The sequence below is a fragment of the Anser anser genome, assembly GCF_964211835.1.
Source record: "Anser anser genome assembly, chromosome: 8".
Classification (NCBI taxonomy): Eukaryota; Metazoa; Chordata; class Aves; order Anseriformes; family Anatidae; genus Anser; species Anser anser.
Genome location: NC_139728.1, coordinates 31,841,743 through 31,868,938, shown reverse-complemented (window position 1 = coordinate 31,868,938; position 27,196 = coordinate 31,841,743). Strand labels below are relative to the sequence as shown.

The window sequence follows — 27,196 nt, the reverse complement described above, 5'->3', positions numbered from 1 at the left end:
ATACAATATTTTTTTAAAGAGTAGATGGTTGAAAAGAGCTATACAAACTTTTTTTTTAATTTAAAAATATCAAAGCTGTGTGTGTGTTTCCAAGGTTTATCCCATTCTTAACTTTCTCTGTAACCTCCCCTTTCAAATGAAATTTTCAGAGAATGCACTTTGTGGAACGTTTTTGCATTGTAACTGATGATCCACTGGAACCCATCCAGATGAGCTCTTTCACATAGCAATTCTGCACAAACATCACAAATTGCTCTTTGAATTCTAAAACTCAAAAATTATTTGGGTGCTATAGGTTGTTTGTTCAAATTTTAGACAATCTGGAACACTGCCAAAGAAGGTTGAGCTGTAGCTGTATACTTATCAGAAGATTTTGCAGAGCAATACAGTGTAGTCCTTACTTATGCGATGTTTTTGTGCTAGGAGAGAGGGGCAAAAACCAGAAATGTTAGAGAATATCAGGACAGTAACTGAGAATATTAGGACAGTAGGCTGTTTCTAGTCTAATAATTTTTTTCTTTTTTTCCCTAGAAGATTTTCAATTAAAATTGGTTAACTAATGTTAACCTCTGGGAATGCTTTATTCATTACCTGGAAGTTTCTACTGTTTTTTGGCCGTTGTAAAATCGTTTCAAAATTCCAAAGCATTTGTGAAGTTAGACACAAAATGCAACTCTGAAAATACAGAGTAGCTAAGTTTGTTTGTTTGTTTGTTTTCTGTTTGTTGTTTTTCTTCCATGTTGTTCCAAAAGATTCCAAGTTTTCCAAAATACGTATCATCTATTTAGAAAGCAGAAACAAAGTTTTTGTTACCAGGGCTGCTATTGTGACAGTCCTCAGGTGGCCATTCAGAGACAACGTATGACGTTAATCAAAGTCATTTGGCAACTAGGTTGAAATTCTTGAATACTTTTCAAAATGTGTATCTCAACAGCAAGCAAATCACAGAATCAAAGAATCACAGAATGGCACCGAGTCTCTCGGAGTTTTTTCGAGTCGTTCAGCTTCCATCTTTCGCCAGTAGTGTTAAGACAGTTCAGGAGAGGACGAAAAGAAACAAAAAGGCAAGTGTGAAGTTTGTGAACGGGTCTTGAATATCTGTGCAAACTGTTAAACAAGTACTTGCAAACAACGAATACATTTAGCTTTTCCAAATGACTCTAAACAAAAAGACACTGCCGAATCACAGGAAATACCATAGGGCCTCACCGTTACTCTGCGTGAAGTACCATCTCCTTGAGGCGAAACTAACGTGCTGCAACAGCCACATGGCTTTCACAGCAAACTAGCTGAAGTGACAGTGTGTCTGTGTCCCTGGGTCGTGCCCCGTTCCCCCCTCCCGCCCCCGGAAATATTTTTTCTGTGTGTGTGTACAGCTGGTATGAGATTATTATTTTTCTGCGAGCTTCCCGGACTTGGGGGGAGGTGAGGGGGATTCAGATGAAAGCATTTAGTCTCTGGAGCAACCCTGATTGGCATAACTGCTATTGACTCCTGACCTCCTTTTTTTTCTCCATTGCTCTGCAGCTAGCACGAGAGCCAGGGAACAGGAATCCAAAAGTGGAAAAAAATATATCTTGGCTATTGTTGATTGAGATTTGTGATCTTCTGTGAAATTAATAGGATGTTATTAAGGAAATGTCTTTTCTGCTTCTCACTTAAGGAGGAGCAAATTATTTGATTGTTCATTAAGGTCAAGTAAAAGCGACATCATGTGACTCATTAATGATTGCAGAGCTCTCCCTAAAATTAGATCTCGGCTATTATATCACATCTTTCACTGGATGATCTGAGTACTGAATGCATCAAAACACTTAAATGGCTTCTCCAGTTCCCATGTGGTTACAGGTCTTCCTCTTCTCGATACCAACAGGACCTATTTGCAGAAAGCATCGCACCTCGGAAAGGACTTTTCCCCCAAAGCCTAGGAAGTGTCGCTGAAGATCAGAGAGAGGTTCCTAAGCATTCTGTCCCCAGTACTTGGAAAAAGATTAACAGATTTGATGAATGTTGTCAGTCCAGCTGTAATAGAAATGATTTGCATATCGGTTACGCTAGGAGCCGCATGGCACTGGGGACTGCAGGTCTGCAGGGGAAGGGGCTGAGCTCATGGATCTGTACTCTTTTGTTTGTTTGCTACAGGATAATGGCATTATCCAGTTTGGGTGTGTACCTTGGTTGATGAAAGGAAGAGCAGAGAGAGCCTTGAGAAACAGGCCTTTTTTTTTTTTCCTAACAAACACAACCCCACCTTCCCCTACCCCCAAGGTTAACCTGAAAAATAGTGAAGTGCGGGCTGATGTGGGAAGTAGTGGAAGGGACCATTTTGCAGCAGAGACGAAGGATTATACTTTTATCCCACGTGAGAGACTTCTCTGAGCGGTGGGATGGGGGCCGTGCGGAGGAGATGGCTCTTTAACTGAAAGCAGCCTCTGCTGGGACGGACGGTGGCGGTGGGATGGTGATGGTGGGACGGTGGCGGTGGGAGGCGCGGGCCAGGCCTGTCTGTGCGAAACGTCCCCTCGTCAGCACTGGAACCGCAGGGTGAGAGGCTGCCCTGCCGGGAGCTCCGCGTCTGACCGCGGGGCGCCGTGTCGGCAGTGCTGCCGGCAGCGGCTCCGCTCCCCGGGGCTCGCCTCGTGCCGCCGGGGCCGCGCTGGGGCAGCGGCAGCGCGGGGAGCCCTCGGCGCCGCCTCCCGGCGGAGCTGCGCCTGCCGGTAACGGGCAGTGCTGAGGGCGAGGCCTCCGTGCCCAAGGGCCGCGGGCCGGTCTCTCCCCCTGCTCCCTTACCGAGGGAGCGGCGGTGCCGCGGGAGGAGGGGAGGATTCCCCCCTGGGTGCGTGAGCTGAGCGCTCCTTCGGCAGCTGGGCAGCCTGCCGCAGGGGTGCCGTGGCGGGGGGCAGAGCGTCCCGGGGAGGGAAGTAACGCGTGTCCCTTGTAACGGAGCCCGGCCGCTGCCCTCACTGCTGCAGGCGTTCGCCGGGCGCACCCCGCCCTCACACCCCGCCGGCACAACGCGGGGGCAGGCGGGGCGATGCGCCGGGAGCGGGGGGAGCGCTGCCCGGGGGGTGACGGCGCTCCGGGGGCAGCTCCCCTCAGGGTGCGGGGCGCGCTCCCGGCCGGCCCTCGCGGCGCTGCGGGGCCACGTGCGGCTCCCGCAGGCCCGGCCGGGCGGGCACGCGGGCCGGGGGCGGCGGGCTCGGGCCTCGCCTCCCCGCGCCGCGGCGGCCCCGGGGCGGGGGCGGCGGCCGGGCCGGGCCGGGCTCTGCCCGCGGTCCCCAGCGCGGCCGCCGCGGCGTCGGGGTTGGGCGGTGCGCGCCCCCGCTCGGCCCGCGCGCGCCCCCGCTCCGCCCGCGCTCGCTCCCGCTCCGCCCGCGCTCGCTCCCGCGCGCCGCCAGGCCGGTTGCCGGGGCAACGGCTGCATGGCAACGCGCCGGCAGCCCGGGGGCCGCCCGCCGCCGCCGCGGCGCGCAGAGCGCAGAGCGGGCGCGCTGCCCTCCTCGCTAGATGCTGCGGCGGCCGCCCGGGAGCAGCCACGCGCCGCGCTCGGCCGCCGACCGCGGGCAGCAGCCAGGGGCCGCCGCCGCCGGGGGCAGCGCTCGGCCGCCGCCGGGCCCAGGGGCAGCGGCGCGGAGCGGCGCGGAGATGGTGCCGCTGGTGCGGGGCGCCGGGGGCTCCCACCAGTGGCTGGCGGCCGTGCTGCTCGGCCTCTGCTGCCTCCTGCCCCCCGGGCGCATCGCCGCGCCGGGCGGGGACTTCCCCGGGGTGGCCGCGGACAGCCTGGTGGTGCGGAAGGGGGACACGGCCGTGCTGAGGTAGGGGGCGGCGGCGGGGGGGGGAGAGCGGGCGCGGGGCCCCGGCACCGGCCGGGGGGTCCCGGCGGGGGGAGGGCGCCGGGAGCCGCGACCCGGGGCGGGCGGGGGCAGTCGGCGCGAGTCGGGGCGGCGGCGGAGCGGCACCCCCGGACCCGGAGCGGCACCCCCGGCTCGGCGGGGCGGCAGCGGCGGTACCGGGACGGGCCCGGCCCCGCGCCCCCCGGCCCGGAGCCGCCCGGTGCCAGCGCAGCGCGGAGCCGCCGGCCCGGCCCCGGCGCGCCCCGAGCCCCGCGGGCACCGTTATCTTTTCCGGCCCTAACTTTTATTTGCACTTTGGCAGCGCGTTGCTGTAGTTACGCGACCCCCCCCCCATCTTCCCCGCGTTTTGAGCGCGGTCGCGGCGGTCCCGCTCCGGGCTGCGCTCGGTGCCGTGCCGGCCCCCCGGCCCCCCGGCCCCCGGCCGCGGGGCGCCTCAGCCCTGGCCGTGTTTAACCCCTCCGGAACGGGACGGGACGCGAGATAGCGCGGGGGGTGTTTTCGGCAGGAGTTTGGAACCGCCGCGTAGCCAGCCCGCCCGCCTCTGGTGTAGTAGCTACCGAAAATACAGCAGATGTCTGTGTAGAGCTGCTGGCGAGCGTTTTGTACGCGTGCCTCGGCTGTGCTCCGCGTTTTGAGACGTCCTGAAGTCCTCGTGCTTTCTGCATAAGGAATGGGGGAACGAGGGAAATACAGAAATAAGCCTGCCTTACTTGTGCCGCTTCAGGTTTAAAGGTTGCACAGAAGGTAACTCGGTGAGTTGGCAGCACTCAGGTGCTCAGCCAGCACCGAACGTTTTTAGGACGTGAACGAACGTATATTTAGAACCACCTGATTCAGACATTGTACAGGTGCTCTGAAGGTTTCTTCTTGGTGGCTTTCCGCTGCAATACACGCAGTTTCCTAGGCCTAGGATTGTGTCTGAAGCTCAGCGTCTGTGCCGCTGGATAGGTTACATAAACGAAATTAGAGCTTTAAGATTAAAGCATCGCTGTTGTCTCACGAGCGAGGGAGAATATCTGTTTTGTGAAGAGCCGGTGTTAAAGGGAGCATGAACGTTGCTGCTTAACTCCGGAACGAAGCAATTAGGTGGTGAAATAACACGGGGGTTGTATCTGAGTGGTGGTGGTGTTTTTTCGTTCTCTTGCTCTGTGATTAATTTCTTTCATTTCTTACGCCTTTCATAGGCTTTCTTTCAAATAGCAGCTCGTTTTGTTTTCAGCTGGGAATGCAACTGGAAGGGGGAGCGTAGGATGCCTACAGGAAGGCACCTTCCAAGGAGGGGACGGGAGATGGGCAGAGCTGCTCGTTTTGTACCTCAGGGTGCGCATCGGCGCTGCTCCTCCTGAGTTCGTCCTCACCGGATCTCCGCAACTTAACGTGTTGAAATACGTAGGAGAAGAAATGCTGTTAGTGTCCTCGTTATTGGGAGCTGGCCGTTTGTTTAGATGCAAATTCTGGTGAGCTGGATAAAGCAGTTTAGGGGTTAAAAGAGGAGTGTTTTCTTCCAGCTCTGTAGCCCTCTGGGTTTAGCTCCTCTCGGTTTCTGTACGCTGCAGCATCCGAAGTTGGCTGTGTGCAGTAGGTCCCTGCCTCCTACTGCAAGATGGCCATCGGTGCCTTCCTGCTGCCATGTGTTGATTCACCCCTCAGCGCCGGCTTCTCCGCTCCTCGCTGCCCTCTGGCAACGAGGGCTTCGCAAAGTTACCTCCTTACCTATTGCAGATCGCACAGCGCTCCGCTTAAAGCAGCGCCTGGCGTTCTTGCTTCAATAATTAATGCTAGAAAAGGGAGCAATTCACGTGGCTTTGAGTCAGCGTTTTGCTGGCCGAAAGAAGATCGCGGTGATTTACGAGACGCACGTTTGCGTTCACACGCACCCCCCTGGCCGGGTGCATCCCGCGCGGTGCCCTGGGCTGTGTGCCGACCCCTGCGGTGGGCTCTGCGCCCCGCGGGGACGCGGCCGGCCGCCTGCGTCAGGCCTCTGCCCACGTGCCTTGCTGCGAGCCAAAAAGCGAGGGCCGGGAGCGCGTGGCACCTCTCAGTGAGCACCGTGCGAGGCTGGACGTGCCAAGCCCCAGCCTCAGTCCTCGTGACCGCTTTCCCTCATCTTTACTGAAAATGAGGACTAACGCCTCCTGTAAGGGCGGAGGTTTCCAGGTAAAGCTTCCACGCGTTAACACAAAGCACATAGATCCCTTGCCTTACAACAGTTAACCTCTCGAGCCCACGCAGCACCAGCGTCACGTCCTCGTGGCACCGCCGAGGTGCGCCCGGCCCCCCGTGGCAGGCAGCGGTGCGAGCGGGCCGAGCTCCTTCAGAGGGCCAGGGCGGTGTTTGCCCCGGAAAGCCTCTCGTGAATGACTCTAAGGAAAATCCGTCCTTATGCAAGGTGTTCTTTCTGATGACGAGCTCTTTCTGTAGCCTTAGTAATTAAAAACTGTCTTTTTGTTTGTTTTCAGTCCGTGTTTGGTCCGTGCTGTCCCAGCGCTATTTGTTTTGCCGGTTATTGAAATTTTAAGAAATTTTGTCTGTCACGCAGTTGCTTTGTATGACAAAATAGTTTCAGGAAACCGCTTGTTTTCGGAAGTCTAAATTCTGCCCTGCACCTGCTCTGTATTCTTCCCAGGTAATTGCCTAAGATTTAACGAGAAGTCACGAGGAAGGAGAGAGAAAGTTGTAAAAATGTTTTTATTAAAACAACGGGTTGCTACGTGGTAAATTGCTAGGAGTGCAGCCAGCAGCCTGTCTGTTCAGAACCGGATTACTCTGGTGACCCTTTCAGAGACCTCCCGCGAGGAGAGGGATCGCCCTCGGTTCGCGGTGTCTCTGGGGCACCGACAAGGCCGGCAGCGGCTGGGGCAGAGCGGTGACGTAAGGGAGGTGACAAACGCGGAGCAGGCGGCTGCGAGCAGCCTGGGTGACGGCTGCGCTCCTGCGGGGCTGTGGCTGAGGCCTCGCTGCTGGGGGGCCAAGGCCACCTCCGCCCGCCCTGCGGTGGCAGCGAGGGCCCCCTGCCCCCGGAGGTGGGGGCACGCTGCTGCCCGGGCTGGCGGTGCCCGGGCTCTGGCCGAGCTGTGCGTGTGGCCCTCGTGGCGTCACAGACCCAAGAGAATCGCGTTTGGTTACTAACAGCTCCTCTTTGCCTACCTGCGATGCATAAACAGATCCCACTTATAACACCTAAAGGTACAGATCTGAGGATGATCAAAATGGCTTTCTGGAACAAGCAGCCTCTTTTCCCGCACTTCATGTTTCTGTAGCTCATGGCTGATAAAAGCTAGCGTACCTGGTAGTTCTTTTGTATTGTGCAGTCCCAGGAAATTGTTACATTTGACACATTTTAAAAACAACAGACTTCTCACTGCTGTGCGATTATGGAGTAATTTATTAAATGTATGCTGTGGAATACGTTGAGTGGTGTGGGTTATTCCCTGTAAAGGCTGAAGCCTCAGTCAGCTGGGTCAAGGCTCCCGAGGGCTCTGTGCTCCCCCCCGGCATGGCGTTGGGGAACCAGGTTCTTTTCAAACCTGGCTGGGGAAATCGGAGAGAAATTCCAGGTCAGCCTCGCTAACGGGCAGATTGAGCTTCACCCGTGTCGTTTTTGCCGACAGTAGTCTCTTTTGCTGCCCCGGGTGCATTGGGCCTCAGATTTAAGCAGCCAACGGTCACCTGAGAAGGGTAATTATGGCAGAGGATTTTTTTCTGGTCATAGGTCAGGAGGTTTGTGCCTTCTTTTTTTTTTTATTATTTATTTCCGAAATTTGAAATTCTCTGTACGTAGCTTTGCCGCTTTCCTTTCCACCGCCGAGTGTTTCGGGTCTAGGTAGCGTGCGGTCACGCTCTCCCCTGCCTCAGCACCCCGAGGTAGCTGTCAGACACGGGAACTAGCGCAGGACGGCTGTGCTGAGCTGCTCCTGCTGAGTCCCTCGACGCCGTCCCCGTAAGGTGCTCACAGAGCTGTGGATGGGCAGGCAGTGGGGTGGGTCGGGAACTGGCTGAATGGCCGTGCCCGGAGGGTGACGGTCAGGCTGGGCAGGGGCCAGGAACTAGCGGTGTACCCCGGCTGTCAGCGCTGGCTCCGCTCCCGTGTAACATCTCCGTGGGCTGGGTGAGGGGGCAGTGCCCCTCAGCGGGGCTGCGGGTGGCTGCCGGGCCAGGAGGTCCTGCAGCCGTCCCGAGGGACCTCAGAGGCTGGAGAAGGGGCTGCCAGGAGCCCCGCGCAGCTCGGCACGGAGAGGTGCTGAGTTGTTCTGCACCTGGAAGGGAACAGCCCCGGGCGCCGGGGGTCACCGAAAGGAGGTGTCACGAGCATTCGGTGTGACCAAATATTTGGAGTGGCTCTTGTTTTCTTACATCAGGTTCAGGTCCTAGATTTGTTTTTGGTTTTCTTTTTTTTGTTGTTGCTGTTTTCTTGGACGCACAGTGCCGTTACTGAAAAGTGAGTTCCTGCGTGCTGGCTATTTTCTGATAAATAAATGAGAAATTATACACTAGGCAGGGGAGTGAAGCTGTGTATAAAGAAGTCATCACAGAAAACGAAATAAATTCTAGCAAAGGAAATGAATTCATTTACCGTAAACACCTCTCAAGTCCCTCCCAAGCTTGTGTCCGGAGGCGAGGTGTCACAGCACTGCAGCACAGGCTTTACGAAGCAAGGGGTTGCAGCTTTCCGTCCTGTAAACACGCTTCGAGGCGTGTTAATCGCTGTCAAGCTCACTGATTTCTTTATCACCGTTTGACTGGCCCAGGCGTTTGCTACGTGTTTCATGTTTGCTGCCCTCTTGCTTTCCCTCTGGATGCGGGTAATGGCCGTGTTTGAGCCACTTTGAAACCAGTCTGGTATGGGGGCGGATTCTGTTTTGGCAAGAGCAGGTTGGCGGCAGCAGCCTCCTAGCCCACGTCTCCGGCTTCTCTGGCTTTGCAGACACTCTGGTTTCCAGACCAGGCTTCCCCTTTCCCAGGAGGGTACGCCGGTGTCTGACCGCAGGTGCAGGGGAGCCCTGGCCAAACGAAACCTTCCTGGGACCACTTCCAGTTCCTGATTCTGCTTCCCCTGGCTGTGGGCATTCAAGAATGCAACAAGAGGTTTGTGGTGGTCAGCAGAGATTCTCCTGTGTGGGGGCTCCTTGCCAGGACTCCTGGAGCCGTGAGTCCCACAGACTCGCACCTCAGTGGTCCCGAGGAACACCTCCCGTCCTCGGCCAGGTCGGTGAAGGCGCCCGTGTGGCTCAGGCGGGAGGGCAGGCAGGCTCTCACTCCGAAGCTGTTCAGGTCCTCAGGGGAGGGCTGTGGGTGCCTAATGCGGGTCTAAGTTGCTGAGTGCGGGGTAGTGACTGCTGGGCTTGGGAGTTCAGCGTCGCTTTTGCCTTCTCTTCCCACAAGAGCTGTCCTTCACAGCAAGTGGTCTTTGCTGAAGGAGCAGCGATGGTCACGGAAAGCTGGTGCCACGTCTACAAAACGTTCTCCATCTGCTGTCATTCACGTTACTGAGAAGCGGGCATTTGGAATGACAGTTTTGCAGTTTGAATAACAGAAGCCTATCAAGTGTGTATGGCATATTTAAATATTAAGAGACTATACATATTCTAACATTACAGTCCCTCCGATGCGTGTCCATACACCAGTGTTGAATACAGTTGTGTGCAAGCATGTATAAATGCAGATTTGTCTTTGGGGGACAGGTGGTGTAATAAATATAAAAAGAAATCCTCTTTCCTTTATGATTTCAGAAGGTACATTTCTTGACTTCCATACTCTTTTGGTATTCCTCTGCAGTTCAGGATCATAAATTATTTGGCTGTGTGAAGCTTTGTTCCTGTTTCTCTGAAATATTGCTGTGTTATGTGTAGACTGAGGTGCGCACACACCCCTGTGAAATTAGGTTGGTGTTTGGGAAAGACTTGCATGTTCCAAATCTCTACCAATTATTAAATAAGCATATTATGGCACTTGCCTCTCATCTGTGCAGTTAAAATAAATAAATTCAGAGAAAATTAAAATAATTTATCTTTTTAAACCATTGTGAATGTTTCGGATGTTACACAGAGGAAACAATAAAATGAGGAATCAGTAAGGAATGAAAAAAGAATTTGTTCCAAAGAGCCGTTCGATGGAGGAAAAAACAGACTTAGTTTCCTTTCTTTTTGGCATCCTGCACAAGAGGTGAGCGCAGGCTCTGGCCCAGGGCAGTGGGCCGCGGGTGCAGCCGCCTTGTTCCCCGGGCCACCAGCAGCAAGCGGAATCGGCTCAGCGCTGTCTGTCCTGGCAGAAATCTGACCCAGCGCTGTGCTTGGAAACTCAAACCTGTGCTGCGGCAGGCTGGGGGAACCACTCTGGAGACATTTCAGCGTTCTAGAGACGCGTGCGGATTGATGGTATGGAGGGGCTTACACTCCACGCGTGAACGCGGGTGCGGTCCTGATGTCGGCTCCGGTGCCGCTGCTCTGCAGCCAGGCAGGGCCCAGCGACGCTCCCGAGCACTGCCATCGGTAGTGCTCCCTGGTCGTGGTGTGTGTAGTGCCCTGCAGTGTTGGAAGTGCATTAAACTATTTTGACGTGGCAGGCCGTCCTTTCAAAGGCGTTCTCGCCCTCTCTTGGACCCACCTGCATGTGGTAACGGAACTGGAAGAGAGGAGTTGGTGACGCTGGCACTGCCGCTGCTGCTCTAACCCCCGTGGCAGGGGCATGAACGAGACGATCTGTGAGGCCCCTCTGCAGCCCAGCCCTTTGGGGATTCTGTGAAGGCTTCCTGAGCCCCGGCCGGCCGGTGGGAGCCTGTCCCCGCACCCTGTGTGGCGCAGGGCAGGGACGGGTCGGCCACAGGCCTCACGGCCCCCTCACGGCCCCCTTACGGCCCCCTCAGCCCCGGGGAGGTGCAGGCAGCGGCGGCGAGGGGCCGGGGCGGGTTGCTCGCCCGGCCGCGGCTCTGGCCCAACTCAGCGAGGTGTCGCAGGTGGCAGTGGCAGCAGCAGGCGGCTCACGGCTCCGTCTGGGGCTGGCGCTCATCGCGGGCGGCTGGGCCGGTGCTGAGGGCCGCCTCACCCTGCTTCAGCTGTGCATCAAAATTGTCTGGAAGGGCAAGGAGGAAAGACAAACCTTTGTCTCCCTGTGAGAGTGCTATTCCTCATGAGGAACACGGGGAGAATTTTTTGTTAAATAACCCTCTGTTAAGGCTCTGCCTGCTGGCAGAGGTGGGGGTAGTCTTCGGAGTCCTCTTCGGTTCTGGCTCTCTTTCAGCCTTTGAGAAGAGATGATCAGTACGAAATCCACGTACTTGTGAGAACAGAAAGGTCCCACTTAAAGCAGAGGAAGTAACTACGAATTTGTAAATTTTCCCCAACTCAACGCAGACATCGGTTCAAGGTTCATGCTCATGCAGTGATGTGCTTATTTAAGTTATAGGCAACCAGGGCAGTCCCTCCTCTGCATTGGTCTGTGGGTGTGTGATCACACCCACGGCATGGCCGGCTGTGCGAGGCGGGTGTGCAGGGACACCCCCAGGGAAAACCCCGGTGTGCAGCCTGGCGGGGGCCGGGTGAGCACTGCTCTCCTCGCGCTGCGGGGCTGCTGTGCCCCGGCGTCCCGCACAGCCGTACCAAACACCTCGCGCCTTGGCGCTGCCGTACCAGGAGCTACGGAGCTATCTGCTGTTCTTCAACTCTGCAGAAAAAACATGTCCTCCGCTAACCAGATGCACAGTTCCTTTCCAATATTACAGTTGTCAGAGACCCTAGCACAGGCTGGCTTCGTTAGTGCGCTGCATTTTCATGCAGGTGAACGTGGAAGATAGGCCCTGTAAAATGATCAGCCCTCCCAGTCGTGTTTCCTGGTACTCCTCTGTAGTTCTTTCACACACAGAGCCGCACATGGAGCTGCAGGTGTCTGCAGCAGCCCTAGCTGTGGCTCTGGTCTTGCACAGTGCATTCCTTACAAAGCCGGTAGAGATTTGATGGTCAGCGTGTCCCAGCACTGAGTTCAACCTGAGGTTTGGCTGCTTAACTGCTAGTGGTGATTCTGCAGTTTCTGAGCATCTTCAAGCTTATGTTGTCTCTGTCTTGGGTGGTTGTGGACATATATGCCAGGGTGGAAGGGTTATGTCATTGTGCACAGACAAAGTTTGGATTTTTATACCTGCAAAGCTCTTTCAAAAATATGAGATGAGCTAGAACATGCTCTGTTTTATAACAGAAAAGCTGTCAATCTATTTTAAAAGATTTTCCCTTGGCAACAGCAGACAATCTGGTGGTCAGACAGCCAAACAGCTATCATTAGTCATGCATAATTAAAACAAAGAGAGTATCCAACTGTTAGCAGTATCGGTTTTGTCTTGGAAAATCTAATTAACATACAATACTTCTTGCAGAAATCTCCTGTAATTTTTCTTACGCAAACGTCAGTGTAAATGAAGGAAATTATATATATTTATGTACAGCAGGCTGGATTTTTTCTATGTTTATTTAAATATACAGGAATAAGATATCTGTCCAGTTTAGTATAGCATCTGTGATACGCCTGTTAAATTTACATAACGCAATTCTGTCAAAAGTATGCAGGAACCGTATTCCCTCTACAAAACATAGGCATACATAATTTACTGTACAGTTGTATGCCTTTGATACTTCACCGGGTTCGTGTTAAAAATGTTTTTAAACTGGGTTTGATTCACCATCATGGAACTGCACTCGAGAACCAAGTGCTCCCTTCCTGACCACCCGTCTTTCGCTGGGCAAGGACACGCCTGCTGGCTTTATTCTACGTGGGGGAAGGCGATGCAGACCCTTGGCCCTGGTTTCCTCGGGAGGGACTGAAGGCTTCTTGTGTTGCAGCGCACGACTTTCAGGCTTGCTTCATGTGCCGTTAGGTGCAGAGGGGACGGGGCTCCCTAGGGCACGCCGCGGGCAGGAGCTCCAGCGCCGCGGACATCGGTGGTGCGCAGGGCGGAGAGGTGCTGGGGTGCTCGCGAGAGGTGGGCAGTGGGACCCGGCAGGAAGCTGCCCCGCCTGAGCGTGGTAAGTAACCAGCTAAAGAAGAAAACAAGGCTCCAAACCCACACCCGTGTTTCTTACTGAACGAGATGGTAGCTTCTGTAAACCTCTTCTAGAGGCACAGAGGCTTTGCTACCAGCTGCAGACTCGGCGTGCTCAATTAAGCAGGAGTGGCACTGAATGCAGTTCTCTCCAAGGAAAACACGATTGAAGAAGGGAAGGAGAAGTTTCAGACCAAGTTCTTGCTGATTTAACACGATGAAGGCGTATGTAAGTGTGCAAAAAGGAATCGTGGCGGCATCCCGCCTCGCCCCAGCAGCGGATGTCCGCAGCTGCCCCGGGAGGCAGGGCTGGTGCCGGCAGGACTCGGCCCCGTGCTGCTGCCTGCCCCTTCCTCCCCAGGCCCGGCAGCCAGCCCCGGGCCGCCGCGCGGGTGTCTTCAGGTGTTCGTGTGGATACCGTGCTGGTGCTTCCTGAGGAGGTGCTTGGCCATCCACCGGGCAGCTGTTCTCTCGCAGGAAAACCCTTCAGTAGGACAGTGTGATTTCTGGCTAAGGTAATAGATACACAGATACACAGGCACACGTAGGGTTCTTTTGTTTGTTTTTTTATAGACATAGTACTGGGCTTTTATATTAAAGCTGTTAATTTGATGTAGAGGTTGATAGTTTCTCTTAACGATTAAATTGGAGCGCGTTCCTCGTGTCTCCAGCTGTACCTTAGGGCGAGCTCAGGCAGGAGGGAGCTCCCCGCGGCGCCTGTGCTGGCTGTCCCCCCACCTGGGGAAGGGCGCTGGGCGCTCGCGGCGCTGCCAGCGAGGGAGGGAATGGTGGAGGGGGTTGTGCTGTGCTGCTGTTAGACACGATTTCTGCTGGAGTAAGTGACGCAGGATTTTGCTAAACCATTTTTTCCCCCTTTTTCCCCCGCTCTTTCTGCCTCTCGATGCTCACTGCCCAGAACTTTCTCTTCCACTTGTCGTCCTGACCTGTTGTAGGAAGTGGTACGTGTTCCGGTAGGCTTTGTAAGTGGAAGAATAAGGTTCCTGGTGCAGCTGAGTGCATTTAAAATCTAAGTGGGTAGTCCAGTATGACCCTTGTGTGAAAACTCTTCAATAATTTTTTTAGCATGTTTTAATAAGCCTGCTGCAGTGCTGAAATATCTATGAAAGAGCTTTTACCTCCATTTCACTAGTTCTGGGTTTTAATAACAGCGGTGAAGGTTTGCAGAGACAACATGTTGGAGCACTTCATTCCCGTGGGAACAGGAGCACAAGACCTTCTCTAGAAGATAAGCAATGTGTGATTGCTCTCTGCAATTTCTGGTTTATTTAATCCAGCCAATCTTACCCTCTTTCGAAATAAGAGACCTGGTAACAGCAAAAGCACTCGGGAAGGCTGTGCCAGCCGAAAGGGCGTTTGCTCCACAACAGCCTCCCCCTGATAGCACCAGGTCCGCGGGCGTTCCCGGCTCCCCCGCCGGGCGGGTCCGGCAGAGCGGAGGTTCGGTGGCAGCACGGGGTGTTCGCTGATACTTCTTCTTGAGCTCACGCTAGCCTGGAAAGCTTGTAGTGGTTATTAATGATCGGTGGGTGGACGCTCCTCCACCAAAAGGGGAAAACCTACCGAAACTGCGCGGCGTGTGCTTGGCGCAGCGATCCATTGCAGCCGCGGCCAAGGAGCGGTGCTGCTGCGAGCTGGGCGCGAGGACCTGCCTGGGACGCAGTGCTCTGGGGACACAGCTCCTGTGCCTTGGTGTTCAACCGCTGTAATCCCAATTTGCTGGGTTTTAATTATCTGAAAGAAGTTTAATGGGGGAGAGGGTAACTTAGCACACCGTGTGTGCCCATTCCTCATGACCGTGAGTGCTACTCACTAAAAACGTTCAGCTTGACACAGGAGCTCCAGACATAACCTTAGCATTTGATAAATTGTGGTGTCACTTAGTTTTAAAATAGAGCTGTAAACGTGTGACAGAAAAATGAAAATGTTAAATATTGAAGCCAATATTTTAAGTAAGTGATACATTGCAGTCTGGGGATAAGCGCACTTTCATGTTGTGTGACACAGTTCGAAATAAAGTGTGTATTATTACTGCTGAAATTTCGTATCAGATCAGCTCCTCTGTGCTGTATGCTGCAGAACAGCCTGTCCCGTGCTGACGGCTGGGAACTACTGTGATGCTCTGGTGTGGGTAGGCACTGGGAGGGCTGCTGGTGCCGTCCGGGTGCGTGCGCAGAGTGAAGTCTGCGCTAGGAGAAGCGCTGTGCTGGGTTGGTTGTGAACAGCACTTGGCACAGCTGGTGTTGGATTTTAGAACCACGGTCCTTGCCTCAGCGCTTCCCAGTGGAGGCTGTAATAGCCAGTGCCTCCGTGGACTTCTGCTTGGGTAGCTTTGGACCCGTGAGCGCTGAGATTCCTGCGAGAGAGACCGGTGCCCACAGTGCCTCCCTGCCTCAGCATCCTTCGCTTCCGTGCTTCCTGGCCCCTGAAATGGGCTCGCACAGGTAAAGCCCACTGTGAGGCCCAAATGGATGGGCTGTGCTGCAATGAGGACTCAGCAAGATGTAAAACACTGTGAATTTTCTCCGAATTGGCTGAATAAAGGTCAAGAATTCTTTCCGACACCAGAGGAGGAGGAGAACGTCCTTGCCATCACCCACGAGTGTGAGGGAGAACGGCAGAGTGTAGGTGCCTCAGGCGAAGAATAAAAGGGTGCTCAATGTCCATGGGGGCTGTTCTGCCTGTTCAGGACACCCGGCACTGAAGAGCAGAGAAGACAACAGCAATCAGCAGTCGCACGGAGCTGTGGGTTTCTGACCGCAAGGCGATGGTGGCAGTGGCCGGTGTTACACCGCGGCGCGGGGAGCGGGAGACTTCGTCCTCCTCCACCTGGAGGTGCAGCACGTGGTGCTGGCCAGGCGGGGCCGGGCTCTGCTGCCATGGTGGTGCCCAGGCACAGCCCCTGGTACCTGTGCGTGGGCACAGGACGGCCGCTGCGGTGCTGGGAGCGAGACGAGGGTTAGCCAGGGGTAGGCATGGCAGTGGCAGGGCTTGCGGAGAGCCCGTTGGCGGCTTCTTGATTCTCAAAGGTGTGTTGACTTACCTGTGTGCCCCAAATTGTCCTCATGTAGCGTTTTCTACCGATTGTTTTTGGTTTCTTGCGTTTAAGAGGAGGTAAGCTGAAAGAGCAGGAGTTACAAGACATGCTGCACCAGATTTTTAGGTTGATGAGACTCTCCTTTAGCTTAATTGTAACGGAAATTGGGAAACGGTCCTAGAAGAACTTGAACGGTGTCAGCACACTTTGAGGTGAATTACCGGTGGGGTTGTACCAGACCATGAATGCTCACCGTCTTCAGGAGACTGACTGATTTGGGGAGTGAAATCCCCAAATAATTTAATAATCCTGAACTGTGATATCAAGAGTTTTTCAAAGGTGGCCAGAGGTATCTATGCCTTGGCAAAAATAAACAGAGAAATAAAAGTAGTCTTCTGTGTTTGTCTACTGTGTCACAAAGCCTGAAAGGCTGAGGTCTTTTCTACAATATGAATGAACCCAGCTTTCTTTAAAACATGATTTAAAATCAGAAACTCTATCAGGTCTAAAAGCAATTACTGCAGTTATTCTGTTTCTGACCATCGTAATATAGCAGTTTTTAATGAGGGATTTGAATCAGATGAACTAAATTAGTTAAAAAATGAGCACAGCTGTATATGAAGGTCTCAGAAAGGACTTACGTTATTAAATTGACTTATTTTAGAATCTGTGCTTATGAAGTATTGAGTCATCTGTTACAGTGCATAACTAAGCCGTGATGAAAAATCTCATACCTAGTGAGAGTCAAAAATGCAATGTTTTTGCAGGTGTGTGTTGCTTACAGAACCAAATAATACATAATAATATAATATTGAAACATGGATGTGTACAGTATTCTTTTTTGATTTGACGGTATATTAAAAAATTATAAGTTAATGCATTAAAAACTACGTATGCACTTATCTTGATGTGTCATGTCATAATTATCTTGAATATTATGCGTTTACCATAGCAATTAAATCAGTAAACTGACAAAATTGCATACTTCTCAAATTTGTTATAGAAATGTTGAAGTGTTTTGCTAACTACTACTTTAGGTCATCTTGATATAAGTTAAATTGTATTGCAGCTCTTAAGACACTCTTTTTATGATTGGACTCCCCAGGCCACTTTCTGACTTCTAATCACGCTCCCACTCCAGCAGTGTTATATTGTTAATAACTAACTTGAATGAAAATTATAAGTAAATCTAAAATGAAATATTTAAAATGTCACTGACATGCTACTATAAACAGTCAAAAATAAGTTGATTAGTCTAAGGTATTTGCTGTGTAGAGGTTCTCTCATATGGCAGTTCTCGTTTTATGATGTGGGACTAGCTTTTTAGGTTCTGTGGGCGGAGGTTGGAGGATGCCGTTCCAACCTTCAAAATCTTTTAGGTATGGCGTGTAACAATGTGTTAAAGCTACCTTGCTTATCTCTGCTACAGAAAGGAGAGTTTCCCTTCCACAAAGAAAATTCTGACCTTTACTGTTCCAGTTACTTTAATCGGGATTTTTTAGTAATGCATTTCAGGGTGTAAATTTACATAGCGCTTTGAGAATCATGGCACGCACCGTCCAGATAATTTAGAAGATCCTTCAGAATATGTTGGTGTGTTGAATTGCATCATACCTCACTAAGGCTGGAAATCCTTTGGGGCTGCTTCTGGAGAAAGAGGGGCCATGAAATAAACTGTTGATTAGACATTTCCGCTGGAAATCAAAATATCAGCATCCAGTTCCAACACCTACATGACTATTGCCCTCCGGGATTTTGGAAACCCATGCTTCCAAAACTGAAGATTCATCTACCAGCGAAACGTTCACCTGGCACTTGTCGGGGCTCTCGTGGAGAGGAGCCTTTTGTTCTTTCATTTGTTCGTTAGCCTCACAGTACCGTTTTCTAAAACAGCCGTGCCCTTCCCTGCCGCCCGGGGGGTGGATGACCATCAGAAGACAGCGCCAGTGCTTCCCTGCGCCTCTCTGCTCCTCCTGGTGGCACGAGCCGTGAGCCCGCGGTGCCCGGGGGCTGCTGCGTCCCCAGCCGACAAGTCATGGATATACCAGACACGGCCAGTACTGAGAAAAGAGCAAGTCTGCGGTTCTGTGAAAGATACCTGAAATTGTCAAGGTATCTGAAGATGAAGACCTGACTGAAAGCTCTTGATGGCGTGGCACAGGTCTGCTGTTACAGGTCCGGGGTCCCCTGAATGCTGGGGCCAGCTGGATCGCGTTGCCGGGGTCAGCAGTCACCCCGGCAGGGCCCGCCGTGCGCCGCGGGACGGGCGGCACCCCGCTCGGTGCCGAGGGGCAGGCGGGGCATGGAGCAGCGCTCTGGTGCTGGAGCTGCCAGCTGCGGGTCCTCTCTGAAGTCACATGTGAGGGTCCCGTCAGCCTTCCAAGGTAAATGTTGAAGTACGCCCACAGAAGTTGTTTACCTTGCGGAGAAGTCTCGCTGGAAGTGCCCGCGCAGTGAGCGTCGTGCCGGGCTGGCCAGGGGCAGGCCGGGGGCAGGGCTCTCTCCGGGAGCGCCCCGAGACCCGCTGTGCCCGCGGCCGAGCCCGGGGCCGTGACAAGCAGACGGGCGTCTCCGGGCGTCCCCCTGCAGTTCCTCAGCTCGGCTTTCTGCCGGGGCCCGTGGCCCGAGCCCCACACACATGTACGGAGCGAGACCAGGGTTGGGAGAGAGTGGAGGAGATTGTGGGGAGATAACTGATGGTCGGGGCGCGGGCACCAACCCGCAGGTGCGGTGCGTGGTCGCATTCGCAGGAGCCTGGGCGATGAGTAGATACGTTATGAAAGCAGCCTAATTATGATGAGCAATTTTCCCCCTGGCTGGAACAATTGGACTAGAAAATTGTACTAGACTTTCCATTCGGAGACTATTAAATAGCAGAAGAAGAGAGGAGGAAATACAGTTTTTGTCGCGGTTACATTTTACATTTTTTTTTTTTTTAGTGTAGTCTTGCACGTGGCCAGGACTTAATTTAGAATTAATTTAATTATCGTGTGTAACACGTGACATTTTTTCTCACCTGCACGTTCTGCTCCTGGCGGTACGCGGGCGCACGAGCCGAAGGGAGGCTGGGCTTGCTCAGGGCGCCCCCGTGCCTCGGGCTGGGTGCGTGGGGCCGGCTCCGCGCGGGCACGGCCGGGGAGCCGGGGCATCGGCACAGAGCCACGCGGGGGCGTGCTGCTCTCTGCCCCGACCCGCAGGCAGGGGTCGGTGCCATCTGCAGCGAGCAAAGAGCGGGGGCAGAAGGAAGGTGGTGAGCCCCGAGCGCCCCCGAGCCCGTCAGTGGGTGTCTGTGGGATGTCAGGCGCGGCTCAACAGTTAAAATGAAGCTTGGGACGCAGCTGTGGAGTGGAGAAGATCCGGGAGTCGTTAGCACAGATACGGCGCTCTGATTTTCTGTATTTTTGTGTCCCTCTGCCTGTTCTGCCGGGAGACTGGAGAGCTCCCACCCTGCGACAGACCTGGTGCCTGGGCGGGCCCGGCGTGACCGTGCCTTCTGTTTGGATTTCTCCTCTTTGTCTTTCGTGTGGCGTGTCTAAACACCCGATCACGAATTTTCTTCTCTGTAGGACACGCTTGTGACTCATTCATACTGGTTTTATCTCCAGGCAATGGGCTCGAAATGAGTCCTGGCTCTGGAGGTGAACAGAGCACTTAGTGTGGTACTCATCTCGCTGTGTGCAGTGGTTTTGTTCAAATATTTCCAGTTAACATGCATTCTTTGACAAATACCGCGACGACTTAAGTGGTAATATAAATAATTAATATCTTCGGATGCCTGGTATTTCTAAATATAGGTGCCTGGCACACCAGAGTAGTTTTACCACCTGGCATGTTATTTCTTTTCTGTACCTGTGGCCTTCTGTCCCCGGCAGTAGTTCACCTTTCTCTCCCCACCATCTATTTTAGCATTAATGTTTGCTGCAATGAAGCTACTCATGCCTGGGGAACGCATTATTCTGTTTATGAAAACAGTTATAACCCTGAGCGCTGCACATAGATCTGGGACTTAATTCAAATAACTCTCAAAGCATTGCTCTTCCAATGGATTATGCTGATTTGCTGATTCCTGCCTTTTTTTTTTTTTTATATTAGCTAGGTAAAGTGAACAGTGAAGGAGAAGACTTTATATAGCTAAATTTATTTCTAAATCAAATATAATACTTCTAGAATTACTGTCTTGAAAGGCATACTTTTTAATATTTTAGACACATCTGAATACATTTTCTTTTTACAAGATTAACCAAGTGAAGGATCACAGGGAATATTGTTTTGAAGCTTTCATGAAAGTAATGCTAGTGTGGCAAAACGCAATATGAAGTTAAGGATGGTTCGGCGCATTTAGATCTGCAAGCCACGAAGTCGTAACTCAGGGAAGAGCCAAGCCACAGTGCAGGAGCCAAGCCTCGAGCAGTGACGAAGCGGGAGGAGACACTCAGGTAGTCATTTACAAAGTGTACATGGGGTTTTGATGTAAAACGTATGGATAGTTAACCTGCTTATTGCAGCTACAGCAAGGCACAGAGAGGATCCACTATCTCACTAAGATTACAGTTCAGGATAAAACATTTTTGGTTTGCAATGCTCAGTAATTGTGAGTACATGAAACAAAGACAGCCACCAAACAAAGCGTGGGCATAAGGCTTCAGGTGTTCAGTGAGCACGAATGGGTCGGAAATTGCTGTGATGCTTTGCAGGGGAGCGGGGGTTAGACGTACATTAACATTTTTGGAAAACCTTTTGAATTCTTAGATGGAGGGTAATACATTGTAATAGTACCAAGTAATATTATTTTGTGTAGTAGCAAATGATGTTCAGTATTTACAATTCATCAAAGTTTATGTTACCGGGAATACAATTTCTGTGCAAATGTTTGCTGTCTTTGGAGAGGACGTGACACATTATTCATAAGTTGGAAGCAGATAAATTACAATATCCAAAGCGCCTCTGCTAGTAACATTTTTGACTGGGTGCAGAAGATCAATACAAATCTATTCATAGCAGACTCGAATACTTCTTTTTTCGTGTTTAAGAACATTAGTTTGACTACATATGTTTGCTGTTTAATAATGTACACCCGTACCTCTGTGATGGCAGAATCAGGAATGTTCATTCTTATGCTTTATACGGAGAAGAGTCAGCGGTCTTCACCTAAAATAGCAAGAGAAATTCATTGGACTGGTCTTTGAAGGCGTCAACCCCTTTACAAAGTTGCAGTCTTGCACATCAGTTAATCAGTTGATAATAAAGAGAACCGTTCAGATAATAAGTAAGCGCCTTAGGCAGTATTCGACTCTAGTTTTGGCCATTTTTAACAGGTGGTGACTGCGTGGGGCTGGGTTTAGCTGCTCGAGGTGCCGGGCGTTGGGAAGGCCCCGTGCCAGTGACAGGCGCGCTGCTGCGAAGTGCCCGCGGGCGCGAGGGCGAGCGCGGTGCTGCCAGCGGGATGGAGCACCTCCTGCACACCTCTGCTGTGAGAACTGCCTGCTGCATCTCCTCGCCCGGTTTTCCTTCTGCCGGCGGCGTGCAATATTGCAGATTGAGTTATTTTTGGAAAACGCTCACTGTAGCTTGCCCCCCCCAGCAAGCTGACGTGGAGTTTCCCTATCCAGCAAAGCTCTGTGATTGCATAATTACGGCTGTTGTTCTGGGGAGCTGTACTTTTTAGCATTCATTGGGCTTTAACAAAAAGTAGATAGTTCCTGTAATGGCTCCAAAAGCATTTTCACCAGCAAAGGAGTTCTTTAAATAGTACTCACTGAGTGAAGCCACTAATTTGCATGACAGCTTGATTAAACGTAACCTGGTTCCACACTTAATTTATTTTGAAATTGTCGAACATTTTCATTCCGTCCCATTTATTTTAAATTAGTAGACTAGTTCAATTAGATTAATTAAGAAAAAAAAAAGGTAATTTTTATTATCTTCATTTGTGTAAACTCAAATTCATACTTTAAAGTGGTTTGAAAGTGGTTATAAATAACAAAGCTGTTTGTGTCAGCATAAAGATCTGTTGTACTTGTTACTGTGATGCATAATGGAATGAAGAATTAGGGCTATTAATGTTCATCTTTAACTTTAGTGGAAGTTCTGTTGCAAATTTTGCTCTGTATTACAACAAATATTCCTGACTACGTGGTTTCTGGGAGAAATGAACCTGAAAAGATAATATATAAGAATTCATTTTACACAGCTCTTCAGGAGGACTCCATTTTCAACAGAAAGTGACTTTCAGCCGTGGGAAGGGTTTCGGAGCTGGTTCTTAATTGCGTGTGAGATGGCAAGCAAGCGTTGTTTTGAACAATTAGTGATGCTGAGCTGCTCTTGGGTTTTTCCTTTCTGATTTACTCGTGGCTCAAGTAAATCCTTTTTAAAGATTTCTGAAGTCTTAAAATCCAGCCCTGGCTGTGCTGGGTCTGTCCCAGGCAGTGCATTGGTGGGCAGCAGGGAATGAAGCTGTGCCAGGGTTGTGCTTGTGTTCTGGGTGCCGGGGGGTTCAGAAGATATTTGCAGTTATATAGGTAGAAAAAATATATCTTCTTTGAAACTGGGCTAAACGACAGTACAGTGTAAGGACTTTCTGTTAAGTTGCAGTTGGAATAATTGCTGGGAATACCCCTTCAGAGGGGCAGTACGGCTCGCAGCGGGTCCCGTTGTGGAACTGGCCACAGCTCTTTGCTCTCCCCCGTCCTGCAGGCGGGCGCGTCGTGCTTGTACCAAGTGCTGCAGGAAAGGCTCCAGGCGAGATCTTCCCAAATGTATTTCTAGATTCATTTCATTAGCTTCTCCTTCTAGGGGAAGACCTGTACAGCAGTTAAAAGTGAATTTCAGATTTGCTATGAATGTGGACCCGCTAGTTTATCTTACCTACCACCTATTCCAAACTGGTGTTCTCTTGGGTCTGTCTGCGTACTTACCTAGGTACAGAGTATGTTAGACTTCATCAAATGTCTTTTGATCACTTTTTAGAGTGCTATTGTCGTTATTTGTGTCTCATGACAAGAATGAATAGTAAGGGTTTGTTATAAATTGCATTTTCACTATTGGAAACAGTACTGAAGTTTCAGCTTGCGTTATGGCTACATAATGGATATTACTTTTGTGGATAGTACTAAATATTTCTTTTTAATTTCTTTCCTTAGATCCATACTAAAACTGTTTTGATGATTCATTGACCGTGTTAATTAATTTTAAAGGCTTTTTAAAAATCCTCTTTGCATAATATCTTAAAAAAAAATCTAAGTGACATGGGAGCCTGCAGCTTATTTCCAACGTAGTTTTAACAATTAGGAGCCTAAGTATTTTTGACTTGCTTGTATCTGAGTTATTTCTGAAACCAGGGGAAGAGGCTTCTGGAAATTGTAACCTACTTATTGGTCAGCCCACTGGGACTCTGACACCTGTACAAACCCAGTGACCTGCAGTGACGGCACAGGAACAAGAAGCTGCTCTCATTTCTATCTCCATCCAGCTCATGTCCGGAACTGTAACAAATTTAATAGCCAACGTGCGGTGCATTTTTCCTAAAAGCGTTTGTGAACATATATCCATTTGTTTACTTTTCAAACTCATCCTTGGGAGTGTTAGTTAGACAAGACATCTAAAAGGCTTTTTGTGGTTCTGCAAGGCAGCAAGGATTTTTAGATTGGTTAAAGTGACTTGATAAGTCAAGTGCTGATTTTTCTGTGCATAGTATTTTTGTGTCAGGAACAGTAAAAGTAACAACAAAACCCGAAGGCCAGGTGTGCTGTGAAATATGATTTATATTCATGCTAATGTAGTATAAGAGATATTTGATCAGGGTGAGTTCATCTTAATTCACTGCTGGAGATTAAGGGTTCTGGGTTAGAACCCAAATCTACTGCTTTAGCTACTCTGCTAAAGATAGAAACAAATGCTTTCAGAGGGCAATCTGGACACCTGAAATCTGAGTATGAATGTCTTGGGATGGGTGGAATGATCTTCTTTAAATTAAAATAATTTGTATCTTAGGAAAGCCTTTGTTAATTTATGGCCTCTCAGATTGGTGGTGTAAATGAGTTGAATCAATCCTAAACCCGTAAAAATACTCTGGAGAAAATTTTACCCTCCTGGAGCAATGTATGGCAGACAAAAAAAAAATCAGAGCCACTGGGCAAATAGCTCAATATATTCCACAGGAACATTGAAACTGAGCGTGTAGAGGACAGGCAGGAGTTTTGCCAAATCCTAGTCAGTTTGCATTTATTGTCATCCAGCTTTAACATCACCAGCTGCACTCTTCTTGAAATCTTCTTGACTTGTCTGTCCTCTTTTTTTTTTTTTTTTCCCCTTAAGTACATCTTTTAAAGGGTCCTGTTCCATGTCTTTGCTACGTGGGGAGGCTTTGGATCTCCTTTATTATTTACTCCCTCATTTCCTATCTCCCTGTTCTTGGCAATTTAACTTGCTATCTGCATGAAGATGACAGATACATTTTCATTCGAAATTTGCATCCTAGATTTGCAAACTAAAATAGCCATTTCTTCCTCTGAAATCTCTTTGTAGATGCCTGCCAAGGAGATCAAGCTTTACTTTAAAAAAAAAAGAAAGAAAGAAAAAGATCACATCTTCATTTCTGCGCATCTCTCCCAGATGCCCTCTCAGCTAGCTCCCTCTTGGCCGCACCTGCAGCCCGGCTGCCTGTGCCCCTCTCTCGGTTCTCCTGCCCGTGCTGCCTCTGAGCCTCGCTGGTTCCTCCTGTCCGGCAGCCCTGGAATGGAACTTTTGACCTGTGCAATGAGAACTCCTATTCGGTTCTTCTTCAACTAGATTAACAAATTATTTTCCTCTGATTTTAAGAAACAATCTGCTATGTTCCATTTCTTTATACCACCGTGACAAATATTTCTTTTCCAACTGTCCTTCTGGTATCCTGTTTCAGTTTCCTCTGGCTCCAGCTTCTTCGTCTCATCCGGGATAATGTATTTGTTTTAACATTCAGGTTATCAGGTAGTAATAACCAGCCACGAAAATGAATGTCTTTAATTTGGCCACTGCCCTAGATGTGACAGTGACAAAGACAGCTCATTGTCCGTGATGGGGTGTGTAGCACCTCATAGGTCTTCATTTACAACTCTCACTGCTAAGTTTACAGTTACAGAACGGAAAACAATGAAGACAGAAAGGAGAACATTTTACCATTTTAATGAAAGCACCAAGACACGTGACACTAAATATATTTCTAAAAGATAATTTATTTCCTAAATCACTTTCACTTTTGAATATGAATAGTAGTTGTGGAAGAAAAATACCTGCATCTAATCTGGAAATGAATGAGCATTGGGAAAAATACTGTGGGCATGCTAGTAAATATTTATTTGTGATAGATGTGCATAAGTGAAAGAGAGAATTCAGCATTCACTAAGGTTGAATCCATCTCATGTTGTAATTTATAAATTCCAAATTTATGAATATATGTATGAATGGCTGAATATAGACTCTGCTGTGAATGCCAGTAGTTGAAGGTCATGCCATATTTCATTGGAAAGCTAATATTCCTGGTGTGTATAATAAGTTTTCACATTTGATCTCAAAGTAATGATTACTTCAGCATTTTAATAGTCTATTATTGTGTAAGTAAATGTAAGTATGTAAATATTTTGCTTACCCTTGATGAAGCAAGTACTAGTTCTGTTATGTAACTGGAAGAAGAGGTACCTGATCCCACCAATGTTCGTGGCCATGAAACCTTAACAATAGGATAGGCTCAGACTAGAAGGAAACAGTAAGTTGCCTGTCTTTACATCACTGTTAAAGTTTCCAATAAATAACAGCTCTGTTTCTGGAAGGAAGTGGACTGATGCCACTTGGGAATCATGAAGTGCTTTCTGGAGCAGACGTTGGGCACCATCTAGGACTGAGAGGCATCCGTCACCCAGGAGATCTGGATGCGCTGAACCTTGGAGTGCTACAAAATTTGGCTGAGAAGATCACCAGTCTGAGTGAAAAATCCAACAGATTCAAGTAATTAACAGAAACAGTACTATATATGTATATATATATATTGTTCCTGTATGAAGAAGGAACTGCCCCAAATCTATCAAAATTCTTTGAGATTTGTCTGAAAGGCTGCAGGTAGCGAGCACTGTCTTTACTGCTGCTCACTGTTTGAGTTAGTACTATAAAAGTTCTTTTGTTCTTAAAAAATAGGGTAAGTTGCAATATCACTAAGGCTGTGTTGAGTGGTTTAAGATCTGGATACATATGAGAAGAATCATCAGTGTGAAATCAGCACTGCCTGTGGTGGGAAAGGGTATTTCTGTCATTGCCCATGGAGTCAACCTGGTAAACTAGAAGCATTTCTGTGCTGTTTTCTCCCCACGGTTATTTAGCAAACAATTTATTCATGTGTCCTCTGTTCATAAACCCATAAATCTTTTCTATAAATAAACAGTTCAATTTTTCTTTAATAGTCAATTTTACCGTGAGATTATGGAAGGCAGTACTTTTTAGAACCAGTGATTTCTGCCAGGAAAAAAAAAAAAAAAGATGCCTTGGTATTCAAGCATGCTGGGTTCTGGTTCCCTTCTGAAAACCCGGCGGTGGGGACGCTTACCCTGCTCTTTGATGCAGCACTGCTGGTGAGTGTTTGCTGAAAGTGCTTCACTGACTTCTATCAATTCCGTATCCATATTAAAATATTGCAAGTAAAGAAAAAAAATGCCTGAAGCAGTTACTACTGCTCTGTTTTTGTATTCTTTTGGGCTCTTAGCTAGGCTTTGACTTTGTCACCAACCTGGATAATGAATGCCGGGAGAGTCGACGGCTGCTGCCGGTTAGCGGAGCGAGCTAATTGGAGGGGACTGCATTGGGGACAATTAGGAGGAAGAACAGTGGAGCAGATCAATATCCTTGAGAGCAGGCTTTCCGTCCTCTGGGAATCTCTGCCATGACGGGGCTGCCATGTCATGGAGAAATTAGGATATAGCTGATTGCTGTGGGTAATTTATTTGCTTTAACTTTTATACCTATCAGGTATCAGATGTATGTTTCACACAGTAAGCTGCATTAGAGATTCAGGTATCAGATTTTGACTGATACCCTGGCAGCAGGTTCAGAATGCCGCAGTGATTATACATGTATATTATTTTCCTTTTGAGAGTGTAACATTTATACACGTGATGCGCTGCGTAGTGTTATAATTATTAGGAGGGTGATTATATGTCTGCCGCCGTAGCTGTGCGGATGAGCAGTGTGCTGCCGCCAGACAGCGCCTTGCCCGTCCCCGGGGGCTGGGAGGAGCCC

The 27,196-nt window shown here is 50.0% G+C and overlaps 1 protein-coding gene across 5 annotated transcripts in view; it reads left to right on the top strand.

Moving 5' to 3' along the window:
• Nucleotides 1-27,196, top strand: part of NEGR1 (neuronal growth regulator 1) — a 317,196-nt gene that overhangs the window by 35,304 nt on the left and 254,696 nt on the right. Inside the window, exon 1 of one of the 5 annotated variants that reach the window (XM_083846127.1) lies at nt 3,484-3,815. The exons of 1 other annotated variant lie outside the window; for it this stretch is intronic. In XM_083846127.1, coding sequence (XP_083702253.1) covers nt 3,508-3,815 — 308 coding nt within the window. In that variant the 5' untranslated portion in view covers nt 3,484-3,507. Of the gene's footprint in view, nt 1-3,483; nt 3,816-27,196 lie in introns of those variants that run through there. 3 more of the 5 variants (XM_083846129.1, XM_083846130.1, XM_083846128.1) reach the window with 3 other exon arrangements.